The 23,097-nt window shown below is 48.9% G+C and overlaps 1 protein-coding gene across 2 annotated transcripts in view; it reads right to left on the bottom strand.

Annotated features, from left to right (window-relative positions):
* Positions 1-23,097, bottom strand: part of GOLPH3L (golgi phosphoprotein 3 like) — a 153,481-nt gene that overhangs the window by 9,710 nt on the left and 120,674 nt on the right. For both annotated transcript variants that reach the window (XR_015302625.1, XM_086947458.1), the window contains exon 4: positions 4,460-4,574. Coding sequence is in view for 1 of the 2 variants with exons in the window: in XM_086947458.1 (XP_086803584.1) it covers positions 4,460-4,574 (115 nt within the window). In the remaining variant the exon portion in view is untranslated. The remainder of the gene's footprint in view (positions 1-4,459; positions 4,575-23,097) is intronic.

Below are 23,097 nucleotides of genomic sequence, written 5' to 3'. Positions count from 1 at the left end.
GTGGACAAAAATATTTACAACAAGGGGTGGTGAGGGACAGAGTCTCTGAATTAAGCAGAAAGCGCTCACCCAGTCAAGAGATCAGGGCTAGATCCAACACCGTTTTTTAGCTCACTGCACCATCCCAGTTTCAGAACCTGGCTGTATGCAAATTAGTCTGTTCCTGTCCCAGTGCATGATGGGAACAGGGCAAACCAAACTACAGAAGCCAATTCTTAGACTGGGAAGGAAACAAGCTCCCGGGGACCGGTTTCTGGCATTACAGCCGTCTTCGGCCCGGTTTGCTTGAATCCTGATGGTGCAATGAGCAAGGGTCTCACATCTGAGAATACCCTTCCACGCTTAGGGTGGACAAAAATATTTACAACAAGGGGTGGTGAGGGACAGAGTCTCTGAATTAAGCAGAAAGCTCTCACCCAGTCAAGAGATCAGGGCTAGATCCAACACCGTTTTTTAGCTCACTGCACCATCCCAGTTTCAGAACCTGGCTGTATGCAAATTAGTCTGTTCCTGTCCCAGTGCATGATGGGAACAGGGCAAACCAAACTACAGAAGCCAATTCTTAGACTGGGAAGGAAACAAGCTCCCGGGGACCGGTTTCTGGCATTACAGCCGTCTTCGGCCCGGTTTGCTTGAATCCTGATGGTGCAATGAGCAGGGTGGCTTTTTGGCCAGTGCATAGCAAATCTTTATGCAGAGCACAATCCATCGTGAGATGGTCTGCTTCTGCACTGCCTTCCCATTCTCAGCTCCAACACAGCCGACAAAGAGTGGATTGTCCACCTGGAACTTTCTTGTGTGCTCAATGTAGACCGACAATTGTCTTTTTGGTCCACATGTTGTAGTCTCTCCTCTCCTTTAGAAAGAGGAGGCAGAGCAAAGAGGTAGGAAAAGTGACGGTTTGACCTACATAAAAGGGTGTCACATCTGTTGGTAAAGGAGGCAGAGGACCAAAGAACCAGCTTGTCTGGATAAAAGGTGGTATAAGGAGGTTGTACAGAGAGTGCCTGCAGTTTGCTGATCCCCCACCTAAGCAGATGTGATGGCCACCAGAAAGGCAGTTTTAGTAGTCAGCATGTTATGGAACAGCTCAAGCAATTTGCTATTTAGATAATAGATAAATTATAGAGAACAAATAAAATAACCTGGGGGATCAATATTTCTGGATTCACACCGTACCACAAGTTTGTCCCAGCTGCAGGCATATACCGTCTTGGTAGAGGGACACCCGACTGCCCAAATAGCACCACAAACTTCAGATGAATGTTGAAAGATGTCAACTGTTGCTGCTCAATATCCACACATGAAGGTGGAGGGTGCACAGGTTTGGGTGCAGAACCCTCTCCTGTTACTGCGACAGAAGATCCTCTTGAAGGGACAGCCTGATGGGAGGACCTATGCTCATGCTCAGAAGCTCGGGTATGATACCAAACTCTCCATGCCAAATCGAAAGCCACAAGAATGACTTGGGCCCGGTCATTTATGATCTTCTTGAGTACTCTAAGAAGAAGTGGTATCAGCGGAAAGGCATGCAGGAGGCCAGAGTTCTACTCGAGATGTAAAACTTCTGAGCGAGAGCTGCCTTGGAAACTCCAGTGTGCAAAACTGTACTCACCAGTGGTGAACAGCTCTAACCAAGATTCTCCAAGCTCTTGAAAGAGACATTGCACCACTTCTGGATGGAAGAGACAACATTTTTGATTGGCTAGGCATAGACGGATGAGTTTTTCCGCCACTCTGGAGGATAGGCCAGAAACTGCACTGTGTCCAGAACAGTTCCAATGAAAGGGAGCATCTTAGAAGGAGTCAGGTCGACTTCGGCACTTGATAGTGAACCTCAGCGAATGTAGGAGGTCCCCCGTAGTCTAGAGGTGGGAGACTGCCTTCAACAGCCAATTGGCGTGGTAGGGGGGGGGGGAAGACTGGAACCCCTGACCTACACAGAAGTGCTGTAATAATCACCATTATTTTCATGAACACCCGAGGGGCTCTGCTGAGGTTGAAGGGGAGCACAGCAAACTGAAAATGCTCCTGGCCCACAGTGAACCGTAGGTAGCGCCTATGGGCAGGCAGGATGGGGATGTGGGAATATGCATCCTGCAAGTCCAATGCTACCATACAGTTTCCAAGGTCCAGGTCAGACTGGACCTAAGGTGAGCATTTTGAACTGCTCCTTTTTAAAGGAACAAGTTGAGAAGGTGCAGGTGTAGGATAGAATGAACGACTCCATCCATTTTGGTCACCAGAAAGTAGCAGGAATAGCAGCCATGACCTACTTCTGATGCCAGCTCTCTCGCAATGGCTTCTTTGGCCAAAAGAGCCAATGCTTCCTGACAGAGCAAGGAAAGATGGTCCTCCATCAGCCGGTCATAATAAGGTGGCATGGGTGGAGGGGTTTCCATGAAAGGGAGGGAATAGCCTTTCTGGATTATTTGCAATCCCCACTTGTCGGATGTTATGGACTTCAGTGTGTCAGGTGATGGCGGATCCCACTGAGTGCCCACATTTATATAAGGGGAAACAACGGGTTTGGAGGCTCTGGCTGCCAGGGGAGGTGGACTTACCCCGACCTCTGGATGGTAATCCCATGTGATCTGTGGAAACCACGTGCGCTGCCACAATAGAGCTAGGAGCCCTGGTGGCTGGGCGGGATGGGAGGCTGTTGGTAGCCCCTTCCATAGCCACTGAAAGGCTTACTGGGATTGGCGAGAGGCCAAGGATAGGCCTAAGGACCTGCAGCAGCTCTGCTATCCTTAAAGTGCTCCAGCGCAGAGTCTGCCATCTCACCAGAAGACATCAAAGGGCATGTACATATATGAAGCTTGGAAATCGCCTGAGAAGTCAGTGGTTCTCAACCAGGCATGGCATCTCAGTGCCAAGGACTATAAAATCGCTATGCTCAGTGAGTCGGTCACATCGAGCCCACATCAAATGGTGAACTTTGCTGCATTTAGCTGATCAGCAATTGCTTGAGAGAGTACAACACAGGTCTCCTCAGAGACCAAGGGCAGCACTTGCACAACCGAACCTCATACAGTTTGCTGGTGTCAGCCCAAAAGGCGCATGGTGTTCACCGACCACAGTACTAGGATGGTGGAAGAGAAAATCCTCTTACCAAAAGGTATCCAGCTTTTTGGATTCCTTTTCCGGTGGAGTGGTTAGGAACACGCCAGGATAGATCCTGGAAGTGGAAGCTTGGACCACCTGGCTCTCCGGGTTGTGGTGCTAGGTGAGGAAACTGGGGTCACCAGGAGTGAAGTGATGGTGGCAGGCAATTGTCCTGTGCACAAGAACCCCTGTTAAGGCTTCAATGAATGGGAGTAAGGGTTCTGAGGGGACAACTCCCAGCTGAAGCACCTCTGTCAAGATGTTAGTCTTGACTGCCACTTTGGGAAGCTGAAGGTCCAGGACCTCAACTGCCTTCTGTACCACCACTGCAAATTAAGCCCCTCCTTCAGAGCCACGGTAAAGGGACAGGTCAGGCCAGTGTCTGGTGAGGTGTCCAACACTGGCATCTGCCAGTTCCTCATACGAGTTGTTCTCTGCATTATCCAGGGTGTGATGATACCCATAAGGGTCCTCTGACCCCTTCCAATCGTCACACTCTCTCCAGACCCATCAATAGAAAAAGGCACTAGTTTCGACTCAGAAAGCATGGTACCAGTGGGTGCCTTGTCGGCAACATGTATCCGGTTCCTTGTCGAAGTCGGGTATAAATATGGGGCCAGCATCACAGTGGAGCACCTGAAACGATGGCACTGGGAAATGTCCCGGTCTTGCAGGTCCGGTGCTGCTCCGAATCCAGCATCGGATCCAAGGGTCCCAGCTGGCAGTGCGGGCGGACCTGCCAGCAGAAAACCAGTAGAGGCCGCTCTGGAATCTGTGGGGCCTGAAGGCACTCCAGATAGGGAGAGCTGCACAAATATAGGGTGCATAGACTCCTAAAACTCCTGGATTTGGGTGGGCGTAGCTTTGGCTCTGGGAGGCGTTGAGTCAGACCTAGAGTGCCAACGATCTTGTGCCAGGTCCGATGTCTTGGACCGGCACACAGAAGTCAAAGAGTGCTTTGTCTTCCTATTATGTGACTTACCTAATGACCTGGATCAAGACAACGACTGTAAGGAGTGGCTCTGTGAGCGGTGCCGGGACTTTCTGCGTGAAAAAGACAGATGGTAGCTCTTTCAGGATCCTCTCCGAGTGGCTTTGAAAGAAAAGAACGGACATTAGTGCGCTGAGGTGGCACCTATTGAGGCACTGTACACATTACATCCAGCACGGCCAATGCGGAACTGAACAACACCAGCTACTGGCACGTATGGGTACTGCTCGAAAATTTCCAGATACATTCTGATGCCTGGGGAATATTCTATGGTAAGAAATCTGCACCTAGAAGTCTCTATAGGATGTAATCTTTTTAGCTGCAACCAGTACTGTAATCAAGTGGTTGCAGTTCTCTTACCTGTTAGCAGCTCTATCCAGCTCTGCACAGTCTCTGCGGGATCCGTGGCCTTCATGTGTTTGAGGGTCTCGTCCAATAAAACGTCACCAGTTGGAGTGTCTGACTTTACCAGCACCTGGATAAAGACCACAATTAAGGTAACAAAGATACTGTGCAACAATGATTATACTGAAGGAAAAGTATCTTGCAACAAGACCATAGGAATGAAGGAAATATTTATTACTTCACTGGCCAGACGCTGGAGTAAAGCAAAACATTTACAAAAAAGAGAGAAATGCAACAAGAGTCTTCCAGAAAGTTGAGGGTCATAATGAGATTAGCAAGTACAAGAGCCTACTGATATTGAGGAAGAGCCGTAGACCGGCATCTAATACCTCAATGTCAACTGCAATACTTTCATAATAGTTTCAGCAAAACGCCATCTGCTTCAGCTAACGTAGTTTCCGAACGGAGAAAAGGCGAGGCTGGTAGATTTGGCATTAAAGGCATGAAGTTGTTCTCAGGCTGTAAGCTTACATAGCTCCGACTGATCAATATATACTTGTAAATTCCTGTGCATAGTTACAGTCTGTATAGCAACAGCATTAGCAAGGGTTATAAAACATACCAGATATTGCATCAGTAAAAAAGAAGTGATGTCAAACAAAAATGCCACTCTTGTATCACAAATTCAGCTGCTTTGTTGTGGCCTTACAGAAGCTTCCAGGTTCACAGCTGTTTGATTGTATTATGAGAGATAGGTATTAAAAGGGCCTGGGTGCTTTGCCTCACTGCAATATAGCTGGCAATGTATGCCCTTCCAAACTCGGGAGTGGCCAATGGGCCTGCGTTACATATGCAGCCAATGCCTATCGGCGTGGATAATCCATTCAGGCACTCATTTGAGGGAGGCAGGGTTGCGACTGTTGGGGAACGATGGAAGATGCCTTGGTGATATTTGTTGGGAAATTGCTGGGGTGGTGGATGTCACTTCCCTTAAGAGGCCACTCTACGACGGAACGGTTTATTAAGTCATACGTGGAAAACTACAGCAAAATGAAATTACATTTTTACAACTGAAAATGTAAGGAAATTGAGTGTAGGCATGGGGTGTTCGCATGAAGACTTTGGCTCAGGTGTAGTGTAGTGGAGTGGTGTGGCTCAATGGTTAGAGGCGGCAGACCCGAGTGCAGAGAACGGCCCGGGACCAGGGTTCGATTCCCGACGCGGCAGGGTCTTGGACCAGGATCAGCGGACTCGATAATTCTCGCATCGGTGCCTACTCCAACCAGAGACCACACTCTGCAACTCTGGGCATTAGCTTGCCTCATCTCCACAACGGCCCCTCACAAACGCCTGGGATGCCTGGTTTCACCTTGGAGACTCCCAGGAGGGACTATCTCACAGGGAAAGCCAGGACGGGTTCCCCAGCTGTCTATAGCGCTACGAGGCCTGCGGTGCGGGTAGAAGTGCGCTTTACAAGACACACACAATTACAAGTGTACATAAGGAAAATCTCTGGTCACACCCTTGTATGCTAATGGTACATCCTATAGGCGGGGTAACTTACATGTGGAACAGAGAAGGGACGGGAAAAGGGATATTTTAACGGTCTTTGTTACTTGTTTAAGCATCATAAGAGTAAGATTTAAATGATACTGCACTTGCATTTGTAAACTATGTTTTCTTCGTTGTAATGTGAAGCAGATACTGTAGAAGATTTCAAATTAAAAATGATCTTTTTTTTCCCCATTAGGAAGAGGACCCAGTGGTGGAAAAGCAGATTTGGCTGGTACATGGATTTCCTATTCTTGACAAAGGCTTATAAAGTCTCTAACTGACAGTGACAAGTCCAAAATGACTGTCTGGATGCACTTTGCACATGCTTTAAGTGCCAGAGCTTCAACCATTTTATCTAGCTGTAAACTGGCAAATTAAAACGATTTCCTCCAACATTCATGTGATATATTTCTATTAATCATTAGGCGTCAGCATTCCACATAAAAATGGACTGTGATGCCCAGGGCTTCCTACTCTTTGTGTCAAACTAGTCATGCCTAGCAGATCCCAGTGTAATAACACAACATAATCAGGTTATCTTTTCTTGCCGTTGTCCCACCATGGCTATGGTTTGATTCTCCTTTTTTTCCAAGGTCTCATTTTTATGTCTTGCCTGTGACAGCGCATGCACTACTAGCTTGTGAGAGATATTGTATACACAAGAGGGACTTGCAGCCCGCACATTACTTACCAATTGCTGGCTTAGTTGCCACAACTTTCCTTGCTTCTCATTGGTAAATGTGTGGGTGCTCCACTTCCTTTTTGGCCATATTTCTCTTCGCTGGAGCTTGGACCAAGTACTGATTCATTAGGTTTCCTTCTGCTGATCCTGCTCCGATTAAGGTACTTCTTTTTTTGTTTCCCCTTCATTGTGGCTTTCTCCCATCCTCCCCCATTGTTGCTTGCCCATCTCCCCACCACCTCCCTCATCGCTGCTGCTTGCCCCTTCCAGCCAGCCTTGCACATTACTCACACACACAAACACCCACCCCCAACTCTGTAGTTATAGTGACCAAAGATAGGTATTTTTCAGATTGTTGTCCCTATATAACTTTGCAACTGTTAGACAAATGTGTGTGAAACTTTGCAGACCTGTTGCCCAATTTCTTTTTGGGAGATCTGCAAGTTTCGCTACATTTGGTCAAGGGTACAGCAAAAGTACTCTTTTTGATATGTTCACCCCAATTTTTTGCCTGGTATTCGATGCATTTTAGACTGGAGGTGCACTGGCACCTGCTAACCCAGTCCCCAAGTGCTAGATCTCTTTCCCAAAACTGTACAATTGTTTCCTCAATTGGCAATACCTTTGCCACTCACAGTAAGTCGCTAGTAAGTGGTACCCCTGGTAAGTAGGGGAAGGTGGCTAAAGAGTTTCCCTAATTGTATTGTATTGTAATTGCATTTATATAGCGCTTACTACCCCAGACGAGGCGTCAAAGCGCTTTTTCGGCAGGTAGCACGCTACTCTGGGACCCATAGAGGATTAGTGTTGAATTAGTATAGTGAAACATGCAAGTACATTTTAAGTGGTGGATAGGTTAGTCAGTTATTTGGATTTGTAATGATAGCAGAAGGATAGATGAGGACAAAGGTTTGTATTTATTTATCGCTCGCTTGTTGATGCATGCCATTCAGGAAGCCTTTAAAGGATTAGTGGTGAATGAATATGGTGAAATATGAGGTATTTTCAGTGGTGGATATTAGTCTGTTACTTGGAGTGAGAAGGATAGCGGATGGATAAAAGTGGAAGAAAGATTTGCATTCATATAGCACTTGTTACCCCTGATGTGTGTTGAAGCGCTTTTCTGGCGAGTAGCACGCCACTCCAGAACCCATAAAGGATTAGTGTTGAAAATTAGTATAGTATAAATATGAAGTAATTTGAGTAGTAGATATGTTATTCAGTTATTTGGGCAGTATATTAGTATAGTTGAATATGGAATTTGAGAAGTGAACATGTTAGTCTGTTAATTTTGATTGAAACGGATAGTGGAGGGATAAAAGAGTGAAGGATTTTTTTTAAGGTCTTAGCAGTAGGAAGAGGCTTTTGGATGAGTAAAAAGGAGTTTTGGAGGGAAGGAGTCAGAGGGGAGAGTTTAGAAAGGTTTGTTTTAGGAGATCGGTGTAGTAAAAAGAGGTGTCAGATGATGCAAGGAGGGGTAGATCAGGAGAGAGTCTAGAAAGGGTTATTTTGGCGATCATAGTAGTGGTATGGGGTTTGGGATAAAAGAGAGTGGATGTAGAGGATATATTGATCGATTTATAGGATGAGAGATAGGGTAGTGCATTAGCAGGAGTAGTAGAAAGAAGTTTGAGATGAGTCAGAAGGTTGGGCTAGAAGATATATAGAGCGAAGTATAGGCTGAGAAATAGGCTAGTGCATTGCATTGGAAATGCTAAATTAGAAGAAAGTGATAAATATATAGATCCATAAATACATTGAAAGTATATAGATACATAAAGGAAGTAAGTATATTTAGATTAAATATATTGATATATATTGATAGAGGCACAGGATGAGAAATAGGGTAGTGCATTGGATATGCTTTTTCAGGAGAAAAGTAACAGACACACAGATCCAAGTACATGGAAGGTACATAGATGCACAATGGAAGTATGTACATGTAGACCAAAGATTATTTTTATTTATTGATGAATATTATTATTTTATTTTTTATTTTCTCTTAACATAATTATTTTACATGTTTTATAAAGTAATACACAAAGATAAGCACATATCTATAGTGAAAGCAAATGCTTATATACAGAGAGATATGCTCTAAATTTCTTTTTCCGTATGGTGCTTATGTGGGGAAGAGCCAAATCGTGAGTAGTTTTCTGAAGATAAGGTGGTTGTCGGTGGATCTTATGTTGGGGGGTAAAGAGTTCCATAGTTTGGCTGCTTGAACAGAGAAGGATGAGCCACCCATGTTTTTTTTCTTGTATGGTGGGATTTTGAGGCGAGATGCTCCTTTAGAGCGGAGGTTCCTTTGTTGAATGTGTTTGGTGATTTTATTCCTGATGAAGAGTGGCCCTATTCCATGTACTGCTTTGTGGGTAATACAAAGCAGCTTGAACATGGATCTTCTGGCAACCGGTAACCAATGCAGGGCTTTCAAGGCAGGGGAGATGTGGTCTCGTGGTTTGATATGCAAGAGTAGTCTGGCAGCCGAGTTCTGAATCCGTTGTAGTCTTTTCATTGTCGTTAAAGGTGATCCGTGGTAGAGGCTATTGGCGTAATCAAGTTTGGATAGAACAAGGGAGACGGTAGCTTGGACCTTGTGTGGAAATCCCAAATGAGGGAAAATTTGTCGCAGCGTTTTTATAGTAGCAAAGCTTGATCTTGCTTGATCCACTTGGACATTCATCGACAGCTTGGAGTCCATGTTTGAGAATGAGTTGGAGTGCTGTGTTGCTTTTGTGGTGTAACATTGTTGTGAGGTAGAATTGGGGAAGCAAAGTTGTGAGGTGTGGCATGTTGTTTATATTTTTTGCGTGTGTTAAAGTCGGAAGGTGTATGAGTCAGGGGAGTTGGTGCAGCATGTGGGTCAAGTCGTAATGTTCTAAATTGTCCAATGGATGAGAGGCGGTTAGAAGAGAGGTTCTGTATTGCTGTATCTGTGTTAGGTGTGGTGGAAGAGTGAAAGCTTGGAATTGGAGTTTGTTCCTTTGTGTGCTTTGAAAGGTGGGCGTATGCATTTTGTGATGGTAAGTATTATGAGGTGTTGCGCTCTGAAGATCTTGTTGTGCTGGTGTGTGTGATATGTTTTGCTTTTGAGGTGTGTTGAAAAGGGGTACTGATGTATATGTTTCATGCACCTGATTTGGTTGTGTAGTATTGTTTGTGAGAGGAGGTTGTGACGTAGAGGGGGTGGTGATGTGTTTATGAGTAGAGTGTATGTTGTGTGTAGGAGGGAATGAAGTAGAGGTGAGAGTCTTTATCTGGGTCAAGCAGGCGGTGGCAGCTCCTGTTCCTCACTGGGGGCTCTGTGATAGCGAGAGGCTGCAGTGACTACAACTGCACTCCTTACAGGACTACAAGCGGTGTCCCTGCATGATTTAGATGCAGGCACCCAATTATATTTTAATCATTGTAATTCGGCTTATTTAAAGCTCCGTTTTTAAACTTTCACTTTGTGTAATTCTTACCGCTTGTGTGGCCTACCCAGCCCCGGTCCATCACGGCTGCTCGTGCCGATTGTGTGGAGGGCGGGCGCCATTTTGGGTGTAGCCTGAAGGCTGCTTAGACCGCAGTTAGCGGTCCAGCTGCTCGGGGGTGCACGCCATAAAGCGCGATGTGTCCTCGTGTGCGCAGCGGACGTGCGCAGCGGGCGCGACGAATACGCGCCGAAGTCGCGCCTAAGTCAAGCCCGTCTGCGCCCGTCCACGGCCAGACGGGGCCAGGGGCATGTCCTTATGCCCTTTCATTTTCTTACTCCCCTGAGGTATTAAAATCCATACAGGGCCAGTGGCCTCTATCCGCCTCCACTATTTGTCGCATTTCCTCCCTTGGTCTTGCCCCCTTAGCCCCTCAGTCTCCGTCTTCTTCTTCTTTGCCAACATCTTTGACCCAACCTCCCTCTTGCGCCGGTCCCTCCTCCTCCCATCCCCCATTGTTTATAATTTTGCTCAATACCAGGTCAGCGGTTAAACACCACCAGGAACTTTTTGTACTTCTTGATTCCCACAAACCTGACTTATTATTCCTAACCGAAACCTGGTTCTGTGAGTCCTCCTTGCCTTCCCTCTTGGCTGCTCTCCCCCCCTCTTATGTGGCCTTTCGGCTGACCGCCCTGCGAACAAGACAGGGGGAGGCATGGCGCTTATTGCCCGTTCTGACTACAATTTCCAACTCCTCCCTTCCCCTATCATCGCCCCCACTGAACATCTTGTGGTTCGCTCAACCTTTTTTTCACCTCCGCTTACCTGTATGCTAATGTACCGTCCGCCCCAGCCTTCTCCCCTGTTTTTACAAGCTTTCCAGGATCTTCTGGCCACAGTGGCGGTTAATTACGCCTCAGTCCTAGTGCTAGGCGACTTTAACTACTGGCCCATGGACCCCCTCGAATGCACATCCTCCAAACAATTTACAGAGTTACTCCTATCTCTGAACTTTGTTCCCTACATCCAAGTTCCGACACATACACACGGACACGTGCTTGACCAAGTTTGGTCCCTCAACAGCCCTGTCTCGTCCATGTCTGTGTCACCCTGCCCATGGTCCGATCACGCCCTCATCTCTTTTTCCCTCCATTCCAATCCTGTAACCAAGGTCCCGCTCGCTAAAAACACCTGGGCGCGAAATTGGAACCGTGTTGACCTCTCTTTGTTATCTTCCTCGCTCCATGACTCTTCACCCAACCTGGCGGGTCTGTCCTCTTCCCTGCAAGCCACCGCTATTGACACCTGGCTCGCTGGAGGCTGCAATTCAGTAGCCCCCCTACGTCGGATTTCAAGCAGAAGACCTAAGGAGTCTAACCGGTGGTTCAGCGAAGACCTTAAGGACAAAAAGCTGACTCTCCGGCAGGCTGAGAGGCAATGGAGAAGGGGCTATTGCCCCTTATCGAAAGCCCACTATCTCACATTATTAAGCCACTATAAAAAAGCCATTATAGAAGCCAAAACCACCTATTTTTCAGCCAAAATTCTGGTGGCAGAGAACAAATCCAGAGAGATTTTTACGATTGTCCATGATTTAGCCTTTTCTGAGAGGACTACTCCCAAACCCCTTCCTACCCAGTTTTTATGTGACTCATTGAATTATTATTTTCTGGACAAAATTACTACAATCAAGACCAATATCCCTCGCCCCCCCCTCTTACTTTTGTTGCTCCTCTCCCTCCCACAGTTCAGTGCTGTCTTTCTTCAATCCCTCCTCTCACTGAAGAAGTTTTCTTGGAAATACTTCCCAAGGTAAAATCAGGTTCTCCGGCAGATATCTGCCCGGCCCGCATTCTTCAACAGATTTATTCTGTCTGCACTCAGCCTCCGATCACCCTTCTTAACAGTTCCCTTGCTCAGGGGGTTGTGATACCAGCTTTCAAAACTGCCACAATAGTGCCTATTTTAAAGAAGCCTGGAGCAGATTCTTCTGCCCCAGTCAACTATCGTCCTATCTCCCTGTTGCCCTTCCTGGGCAAGGTGCTTGAGCGCCATGCTACATCGGTTCTCAGTGCCCACGTAGAAGCAACCGGGGGCCTGGCCTCTCGCCAGGCGGGTTTTCGACCCAGGCACTCTACTGAGTCTGTTGTGGTGTCGGTCCTGGATAACCTCAGGGAGGGCATGGACCAAAACAAACACCCGGCCCTGGTGCTCCTCGATCTATCCGCCGCTTTTGATACGGTGGACCATTCCATCTTGCTTTCACGTATCAGAGCGGCGGGAATCGGGGGCTCAGCCCTGGTCTGGCTCTCGTCCTTCCTGAGCGACCGCACCCAGGCTGTCCGGCTGGAGGATTTCACTGCAACTCCACTCAAAATCACTTGCGGTGTCCCTCAGGGTTCTTCTCTTTCCCCTCTTTTGTTTAATCTCTATATCTATCCCCTAATCTTTGCTCTTCAGCAGATGGAGGTCACCGTATACAACTATGCGGATGACCTCCAGCTCATCTTCAATCTTTCTCCCTCCTCCCATTCTATTTCTAATTTCCAATCTATTATGATTTTCATCAGGGACTGGATGAGCCACAACCACTTGAAACTGAACCCTGATAAAACCGAGTTGGTTCTCACCGGTGGCTCTTCCAGTCCCTGGAACTCACTATTCTGGCCCTCTTCCCTAGGTCTCCCACCCACTCCCTCCTCTACTGGTAAGACTTTAGGCATTAAAATGAATGATCACCTTACCCTACATTCACAAATTAGTTCTGTTGTTTCTTCTTGTTTTTTCACTCTCGCACAATCCGCACTGTTTCTCGTTTCTTTTCCCCCCAGGCACTCAAACTGATCATGTCTGCCCTTGTGATCTCCCGGCTGGATTATGCCAACGCCCTGTACACCGGCATCCCAGCCTACAGTTTAAAAAAGCTCCAACTGGTGCAAAACCAGGCGGCCCGGCTAGTGTACGGCCTTTCCCGATCCCACCACTCTACTCCTTTGCTGAAGGCGCTCCATTGGCTGCCTGTCAGGGAGTGTTCCCTTTTTAGGTCTCGTTCGAGACCTATTGTGATTGAGTCGGCTCTCAACGGAGCCAGGCCTGGCCACGAGCGCCGATTGCACATCGTGGACGCGCATGCCCAGCCTCCCAGAGCCGTGCACATCTCCAGAAGCACATCTCCAGATTGCCAGGGTCAGCCATGCCTCTCCAGTCGCACGCGCGCACACACACACTGCATGCAAACACACACACTGCATGCACACACACACTGCATGCACACACGCTCACACACAGGTGCCAAGCCCCACTTACCGCCTCAGCCGCCACTCCTGCCTTCTGCTGCCACCGCTTCTCTGGGCCATTCACTCCGTGGGCGCGGACTTCTCGCAAAGACAGAAGTCCCGCCCCACGACTGCCGTGAGCGTGCACATCCCGAAACCGGAAGTTCGGGAGAGTGCACGCTCACAGGCTTGTTATGCCGATTGGTTTATTTATTTGTTTCACGTTGTGCCCACACTCTCACCATCACCTCACAGTTTGTGAGTCTGACTGACAGTGCCTCTCTGCTGGCACATTTGTTGCATTCGTAAGTATACCTTTGAATTAAGAAATCCATCAGTTTTGATTATCTGTAAAAGTATTACTAATTTACACTCAAATTGCTATGTTTGCATAACAAAGTAATACTTATATATAGAAAATGCTTTGTGAATTCGGCCTTTTTTTGTTAAAGCGACATGTTTCAACATAGTTTTTATGCATGTGACTTTTGCACCAGGATGGCTCAGTGAGTACAACTGTGCCGGTTTTAAAATGCTGTGACCTGCAGGTCATGAGTGTGAATCCCAGGAATGCTGACTTAACTTTCCATTCTTCCAGGATGGGTAAATGGAGTACCATTAAACTGGGTAATACTTAATTCTTATATTTTCAATGCCTTTTGCCACTTCCAAGCATTGAAAATATAAGAATTAAGTATTACCCAGTTTAATTGTACTCCATTTACCCATCCTCACCCTCACACCCCTCACTCACCCTCACACCCCTCACTCACCCTCACTCACCCTCACACCCCTCACTCACCCTCACACCCCTCACCCACCCTCACACACCCTCCAACCCTCTCACCCTCCAACCCTCTCACCCTCCAACCCTCTCACCCTCCAACCCTCTCACCCTCCAACCCTCTCACCCTCCAACCCTCCAACCCTCCAACCCTCTCACCCTCCAACCCTCTCACCCTCCAACCCTCTCACCCTCCAACACTCTCACCCTCCAACACTCTCACCCTCCAACCCTCTCACCCTCCAACCCTCTCACCCTCCAACCCTGTCACCCTCCACCCCTGTCACCCTCCACCCTCTCACCCTCCAACCCTCTCACCCTCCAACCCTCTCACCCTCCAACCCTCTCACCCTCCAACCCTCTCACCCTCCAACCCTCTCACCCTCCAACCCTCTCACCCTCCACCCTCTCACCCTCCAACCCCTCACCCTCCAACCCTCTCACCCTCCACCCTCTCACCCTCCACCCTCTCACCCTCTCACCCTCCCACCCTCTCACCCCCCACCCTCTCACCCTCCCACCCTCTCACCCTCTACCCTCTCACCCTCTACCCTCTCACCCTCCACCCTCTCACCCTCCACCCCTCTCACCCTCCAACCCTCTCACCCTCCAACCCTCTCACCCTCCACCCTCTCACCCTCCAACCCTCTCACCCTCCAACCCTCTCACCCTCCAACCCTCTCACCCTCCACCCTCTCACCCTCCACCCTCTCACCCTCTCACCCTCCCACCCTCTCACCCTCCCACCCTCTCACCCTCCAACCACTACCCTCTCACCCTCCACCCCTCTCACCCTCCAACCCTCTCACCCTCCAACCCTCTCACCCTCTCACCCTCTCACCCTCTCACCCTCCAACCCTCTCACCCTCCCACCCTCTCACCCTCCACCCTCTCACCCTCCACCCCTCCACCCCTCCAACCCTCTCACCCTCCAACCCTCCAACCCTCTCACCCTCCAACCCTCTCACCCTCCAACCCTCTCACCATCCAACCCTCTCACCCTCCAACCCTCTCACCCTCCAACCCTCCAACCCTCTCACCCTCCAACCCTCTCACCCTCCAACCCTCTCACCCTCCAACCCTCCAACCCTCTCACCCTCCAACCCTCTCACCCTCCAACCCTCTCACCCTCCAACCCTCTCACCCTCCAACCCTCTCACCCTCCAACCCTCTCACTCTCCACCCTCTCACCCTCCAACCCTCTCACCCTCCAACCCTCTCACCCTCCAACCCTCTCACCCTCCAACCCTCTCACCCTCCAACCCTCTCACCCTCCAACCCTCTCACCCTCCAACCCTCTCACCCTCCAACCCTCTCACCCTCCAACCCTCTCACCCTCCAACCCTCTCACCCTCCAACCCCCTCCAGCCCTCTCACCCTCCAGCCCTCTCACCCTCCAGCCCTCTCACCTTCCAACCCTCCAACCCTCCAACCCTCTCACCCTCCAACCCTCCAACCCTCTCACCCTCCACCCTCTCACCCTCCAACCCTCTCACCCTCCAACCCTCTCACCCTCCAACCCTCTCACCCTCCAACCCTCTCACCCTCCAACCCTCTCACCCCCCTCACCCCCTCCAACCCTCCAACCCTCTCACCCTCCAACCCTCTCACCCTCCAACCCTCTCACCCTCCAACCCTCCAACCCTCTCACCCTCCAACCCTCTCACCCTCCAACCCTCTCACCCCCCTCACCCCCTCCAACCCTCTCACCCTCTCACCCTCCAACCCTCTCACCCTCCAACCCTCTCACCCTCCAACCCTCTCACCCTCCAACCCTCTCACCCTCCAACCCTCTCACCCTCCAACCCTCTCACCCTCCAACCCCCTCCAGCCCTCTCACCCTCCAGCCCTCTCACCTTCCAACCCTCCAACCCTCTCACCCTCCAACCCTCCAACCCTCCAACCCTCTCACCCTCCACCCTCTCACCCTCCAACCCTCTCACCCTCCAACCCTCTCACCCTCCAACCCTCTCACCCTCCAACCCTCTCACCCTCCAACCCTCTCACCCCCCTCACCCCCTCCAACCCTCTCACCCTCCAACCCTCTCACCCTCCAACCCTCTCACCCTCCAACCCTCTCACCCTCCAACCCTCTCACCCCCCTCACCCCCTCCAACCCTCTCACCCTCCAACCCTCTCACCCTCCAACCCCCTCCAACCCTCTCACCCTCCACCCTCTCACCCTCTCACCCTCCAACCCTCTCACCCTCCAACCCTCTCACCCCCCTCACCCCCTCCAACCCTCTCACCCTCCAACCCTCTCACCCTCCAACCCCCTCCAACCCTCTCACCCTCCACCCTCTCACCCTCTCACCCTCTCACCCTCTCACCCTCCAACCCTCTCACCCTCCAACCCTCTCACCCTCCAACCCCCTCCAACCCTCTCACCCTCCACCCTCTCACCCTCTCACCCTCCAACCCTCTCACCCTCCAACCCTCTCACCCTCCAACCCCCTCCAACCCTCTCACCCTCCAACCCCTTCCAACCCTCTCACCCTCCAACCCTTCCACCCTCCAACCCTTCCACCCTCCAGCCCTCTCACCTTCCAACCCTCCAACCCTCTCACCCTCCACCCTCCAACCCTCTCACCCTCCAACCCTCTCACCCTCCAACCCCCTCCAACCCTCTCACCCTCCAACCCCCTCCAACCCGCTCACCCTCCAACCCTTCCACCCTCCAGCCCTCTCACCCTCCAGCCCTCTCACCTTCCAACCCTCCAACCCTCTCACCCTCCAACCCTCTCACCCTCCACCCTCCACCCTCTCACCCTCCAACCCTCTCACCCTCCAGCCCTCTCACCCTCCAGCCCTCTCACCTTCCAACCCTCTCACCCTTTCACCCTCCACCCTCCACCCTCCAACCCTCCAACCCTCTCACCCTCCAACCCTCTCACCCTCCAACCCTCTCACCCTCCAACCCTCTCACCCTCCAACCCTCTCACCCTCCAACCCTCTCACCCTCCAACCCTCTCACCCTCCAACCCTCTCACCCTCACAACCTCACACACCCTCACCAGCATAGCAAAACAAAACACAACAAAACACAGCATAGCAAAACACAACAAAACACAGCATAGCAAAACAAAACACAACAAAACATAGCATAGCATAACAAAACACAGCATCGCAAAACAAAACACAACAAAACAAAGCATAGCATAGCATAACAAAACAAAGCACAGGATAGCAAAACATAGCATAACAAAACACAACAGCACATAGCATAACACAACATAGCAAAACACAACAAAACATAGCATAGCTTAACCCCTTCGGTGCGGCGCACGCTCAGCGGACGTCGTGTGCACTCCCTCGGTAGTGCTGCGCACGTCTGCTGAACGTTCCGGCCCCGCCCGCGCAATTAAACGTTCCGCACCAGCGCAGAACGGTCGGCGCAGCGGAGGGGTTCACAAAATACAACAAAGCATAGCAAAACATAGCATACCAAACATAACAAAAAATAGCATAGCAAAGCATAGCATAGCAAAACATACCATAGCATAACAAAACATAGCATAGCATACAGCATCACTCAGCACCACCACAGCATCGCTCAGGGGCACCACAACATCACTATGCGCTACCACAGCATCACTGAATGCCACAGCATCACTCGTTCGCCATCACAACATCACTCAGCACCACCACAGCATCAATCCGTGCAACCATTCAACAACAGATGGTTCAAATATGTTCTCTCAATGTTTCAAGCTTTATTACAAATGTAACAAAGAGATGTTGATATTTCACTTCAGTTCTTGGATTTTCGTCACAATAAAATACACTGAACATAATGTTCACAAAAGTTATTTACAAAAGTTTAAGCTATTGCCATTATAAATTACAATAACTTTTATTAAGTATTAATTATTTTAAAAAAAAATAAAAACCATTGTTATTTGTAATATCAATACATGTAAGTCACGTAAATACAACGCATATTGCATTACAAATGGTATAGGTGTCACATTTGCGAAAGTTATAACTATGACATTGTAAATGACAAAGCTATTAATTTCGCTATTTTCAAAAACAAAACCATAGCTCAAACTTTCCTAATGCGAGACCTATTGCATTGCAAATGCTTGTTAAAATTGGTTGTGTAGTTTTTCAGGCCCGCCAGGGCACAGCTCCTGCTTTCATTGCCTCCTTGATTAAGGAATACGTCCCTGCTAGAGAGCTTCGCTCATCTTCTCAATCCCTTTTGCAGGTACCCCGTTACAAGCGGAAAAAGTGGGGAGGGTCCAATTTTTTCATTTCTGGCGCCCACCTTTTGGAACTCCCTTCCCGACCATTTGCGGTCGGTTAAACACTACTCCCTTTTCCGCAAAGGCTTAAAAACCTTTTTGTTTAACCAGGCCTTTTCGCAGTAATCTACTCGCTATCCCTCTTCGGTTAACCCTGCCCCATAGCGCCAAGAAACCGTCTGGTGAATGTTGCGCTTTATAAATATTTTAAATTCAAATTCAAATTTATCTTAGACTGGTTTGTTTCAAGAGCTACAACGTGTGATGGTGTGCAGTGTGTGTGTTGTGTGTTAGTCTTATTATGGTATAAGGGAGAGGAGGGTGTTTGTTGGACAACTGATGGAAGGATCATTATATGTTTGTTAGTGATAAAAGGTGGACTGTTAGGTGTAATTACAGCAGGGAGAGTGTGTGAGTGGGATGTAGTTATGTATGGTGTTGATTGGCGTTGTGTTAGTGATGAGTGTATTGGTTAGTGGTATAGGATAGAGTTGTGTACTATTTGTGGGTGATGGTGGATATGTGTGGTAGTTGGGATAGTAGGGTGTGTAGATGTGGTTTGGTTGGGTTGGTGGTGCATGCTAGTACATTAATCTGTGCATAGTATTGCGCGTGGTGTATATTTGGTGTGAGTGTGTTGCTCTGTTTGTGGATGGTGTGCCCTTGGTTTTGTTAAATGAGAAAAAGAGCAGCATTTCTGGCCCTAGTCCCAACCAGTCTCGAACAGGCTCAAACAGGCACCTACCCTTGTCCTCTCCGCCCTTAGCCTCGACGCCCGGCTGAGACGCCCTAAGCCTAGACTTTTTTGTAGCCCTAGTAATCAGGTGACCCCTCCAGCGTATCAAAAACTAGTTCTACATCTACACGATGGCTTTATTGAAACCAAAGATGTTTGATATCAACGATCTTGTATTAATAGGCCCACGCTGATTCCAGTGATTAATTTGTTAATACATGTACCCAGAGGGCCCCTTAGCGGTTTCCCCTGAAAGCCTACCAACTACTAGTCTGCTTGACTATCTTGTTCTAGCCAGCCTGCCAACACAAATGAGTTTCTGCCCCCTCCCTCCCCCCAGGAGGAGGGCCTTTGCTTTGTTAGGTTAACTAGGGTATTTGTAGAGCGAGCGGCTACTCCACAGTGTGTCCCGGTGCTGCGAAAGAGCACGGAACACAAAACAGAGTGCACCAAGGCAAAACAGGCCAGGATCTAATGTTAAAAGATTTACAACAAGGGGTGGTGAGGGACAGAGTCTCTGCATTAAACAGAAAGCTCTCACCCCGTCAAGAGATCAGGGCTAGATCCAACACCGTTTTTTAGCTCACTGCACCATCCCAGTTTCAGAACCTGGCTGTATGCAAATTAGTCTGTTCCTGTCCCAGTGCATGATGGGAACAGGGCAAACCAAACTACAAAAGCCAATTCTTACACTGGGAAGGAAACAAGCTCCCGGGGACCGGTTTCTGGCATTACAGCCGTCTTCGGCCCGGTTTGCTTGAATCCTGATGGTGCAATGAGCAAGGGTCTCACATCTGAGAATACCCTTCCACGCTTAGGGTGGACAAAAATATTTACAACAAGGGGTGGTGAGGGACAGAGTCTCTGAATTAAACAGAAAGCTCTCACCCCGTCAAGAGATCAGGGCTAGATCCAACACCGTTTTTTAGCTCACTGCACCATCCCAGTTTCAGAACCTGGCTGTATGCAAATTAGTCTGTTCCTGTCCCAGTGCATGATGGGAACAGGGCAAACCAAACTACAAAAGCCAATTCTTACACTGGGAAGGAAACAAGCTCCCGGGGACCGGTTTCTGGCATTACAGCCGTCTTCGGCCCGGTTTGCTTGAATCCTGATGGTGCAATGAGCAAGGGTCTCACATCTGAGAATACCCTTCCACGCTTAGGGTGGACAAAAATATTTACAACAAGGGGTGGTGAGGGACAGAGTCTCTGAATTAAACAGAAAGCTCTCACCCCGTCAAGAGATCAGGGCTAGATCCAACACCGTTTTTTAGCTCACTGCACCATCCCAGTTTCAGAACCTGGCTGTATGCAAATTAGTCTGTTCCTGTCCCAGTGCATGATGGGAACAGGGCAAACCAAACTACAAAAGCCAATTCTTACACTGGGAAGGAAACAAGCTCCCGGGGACCGGTTTCTGGCATTACAGCCGTCTTCGGCCCAGTTTGCTTGAATCCTGATGGTGCAATGGACAACTGATGGAAGGATCATTATATGTTTGTTGGTGATAAAAGGTGGACTGTTAGGTGTAATTACAGCAGGGAGAGTGTGTGAGTGGGATGTAGTTATGTATGGTGTTGATTGGCATTGTGTTAGTGATGAGTGTATTGGTTAGTGGTATAGGATAGAGTTGTGTACTATTTGTGGGTGATGGTGGATATGTGTGGTAGTTGGGATAGTAGGGTGTGTAGATGTGGTTTGGTTGGGTTGGTGGTGCATGCTAGTACATTAATCTGTGCATAGTATTGCGCGTGGTGTATATTTGGTGTGAGTGTGTTGCTCTGTTTGTGGATGGTGTGCCCTTGGTTTTGTTAAATGAGAAAAAGAGCAGCATTTCTGGCCCTAGTCCCAACCAGTCTCGAACAGGCACCTACCCTTGTCCTCTCCGCCCTTAGCCTCGACGCCCGGCTGAGACGCCCTAAGCCTAGACTTTTTTGTAGCCCTAGTAATCAGGTGACCCCTCCAGCGTATCAAAAACTAGTTCTACATCTACACGATGGCTTTATTGAAACCAAAGATGTTTGATATCAACGATCTTGTATTAATAGGCCCACGCTGATTCCAGTGATTAATTTGTTAATACATGTACCCAGAGGGCCCCTTAGAGGTTTCCCCTGAAAGCCTACCAACTACTAGTCTGCTTGACTATCTTGTTCTAGCCAGCCTGCCAACACAAATGAGTTTCTGCCCCCTCCCTCCCCCCAGGAGGAGGGCCTTTGCTTTGTTAGGTTAACTAGGGTATTTGTAGAGCGAGCGGCTACTCCACAGTGTGTCCCGGTGCTGCGAAAGAGCACGGAACACAAAACAGAGTGCACCAAGGCGAAACAGGCCAGGATCTAATGTTAAAAGATTTACAACAAGGGGTGGTGAGGGACAGAGTCTCTGAATTAAACAGAAAGCTCTCACCCCGTCAAGAGATCAGGGCTAGATCCAACACCGTTTTTTAGCTCACTGCACCATCCCAGTTTCAGAACCTGGCTGTATGCAAATTAGTCTGTTCCTGTCCCAGTGCATGATGGGAACAGGGCAAACCAAACTACAAAAGCCAATTCTTACACTGGGAAGGAAACAAGCTCCCGGGGACCGGTTTCTGGCATTACAGCCGTCTTCGGCCCGGTTTGCTTGAATCCTGATGGTGCAATGGACAACTGATGGAAGGATCATTATATGTTTGTTGGTGATAAAAGGTGGACTGTTAGGTGTAATTACAGCAGGGAGAGTGTGTGAGTGGGATGTAGTTATGTATGGTGTTGATTGGCATTGTGTTAGTGATGAGTGTATTGGTTAGTGGTATAGGATAGAGTTGTGTACTATTTGTGGGTGATGGTGGATATGTGTGGTAGTTGGGATAGTAGGGTGTGTAGATGTGGTTTGGTTGGGTTGGTGGTGCATGCTAGTACATTAATCTGTGCATAGTATTGCGCGTGGTGTATATTTGGTGTGAGTGTGTTGCTCTGTTTGTGGATGGTGTGCCCTTGGTTTTGTTAAATGAGAAAAAGAGCAGCATTTCTGGCCCTAGTCCCAACCAGTCTCGAACAGGCACCTACCCTTGTCCTCTCCGCCCTTAGCCTCGACGCCCGGCTGAGACGCCCTAAGCCTAGACTTTTTTGTAGCCCTAGTAATCAGGTGACCCCTCCAGCGTATCAAAAACTAGTTCTACATCTACACGATGGCTTTATTGAAACCAAAGATGTTTGATATCAACGATCTTGTATTAATAGGCCCACGCTGATTCCAGTGATTAATTTGTTAATACATGTACCCAGAGGGCCCCTTAGAGGTTTCCCCTGAAAGCCTACCAACTACTAGTCTGCTTGACTATCTTGTTCTAGCCAGCCTGCCAACACAAATGAGTTTCTGCCCCCTCCCTCCCCCCAGGAGGAGGGCCTTTGCTTTGTTAGGTTAACTAGGGTATTTGTAGAGCGAGCGGCTACTCCACAGTGTGTCCCGGTGCTGCGAAAGAGCACGGAACACAAAACAGAGTGCACCAAGGCGAAACAGGCCAGGATCTAATGTTAAAAGAGACATGCTTTTAGTTTCCCCCTGAAGGTGAGGAGATCCTGCACCTGTCTGAGAGAAAGGGGCAAACTGTTTCATAACCGAGAAGCCACCACTTGAAAGTCTCTGCCCCCTACCCGGGAGTGCAAGAGATTTGGAGTGGATGTCAGAAGCTGGGCAGAGGACCTCAAGGTCTGTTGAGGGATATAGTGCTGAATAGTGCTGAAACCTTTCCCCAAGGTAGGGGGCTCCTATCTTATGGAAGGACTTAAAGATCAGGACTAACGCTTTAAAGTGAATCTTCTTTCGAACCGGTAACCAATGTAAAGATGAAAATGGCTCACGCCGCCACATTCTGGACCACCTGTAGGCGGCCTAGTAAATAATCTAAAAGTCCCAAGTACAGGGCATTAAGGTAGTCCAGTGTCGATACCACCAAGGCCAGGACTACCGTCT

Source organism: Lissotriton vulgaris, chromosome 12, assembly GCF_964263255.1.
Source record: "Lissotriton vulgaris chromosome 12, aLisVul1.2, whole genome shotgun sequence".
In the NCBI taxonomy this organism is placed as follows: Eukaryota; Metazoa; Chordata; class Amphibia; order Caudata; family Salamandridae; genus Lissotriton; species Lissotriton vulgaris.
This window is presented reverse-complemented; position numbering and strand designations above follow the sequence as displayed.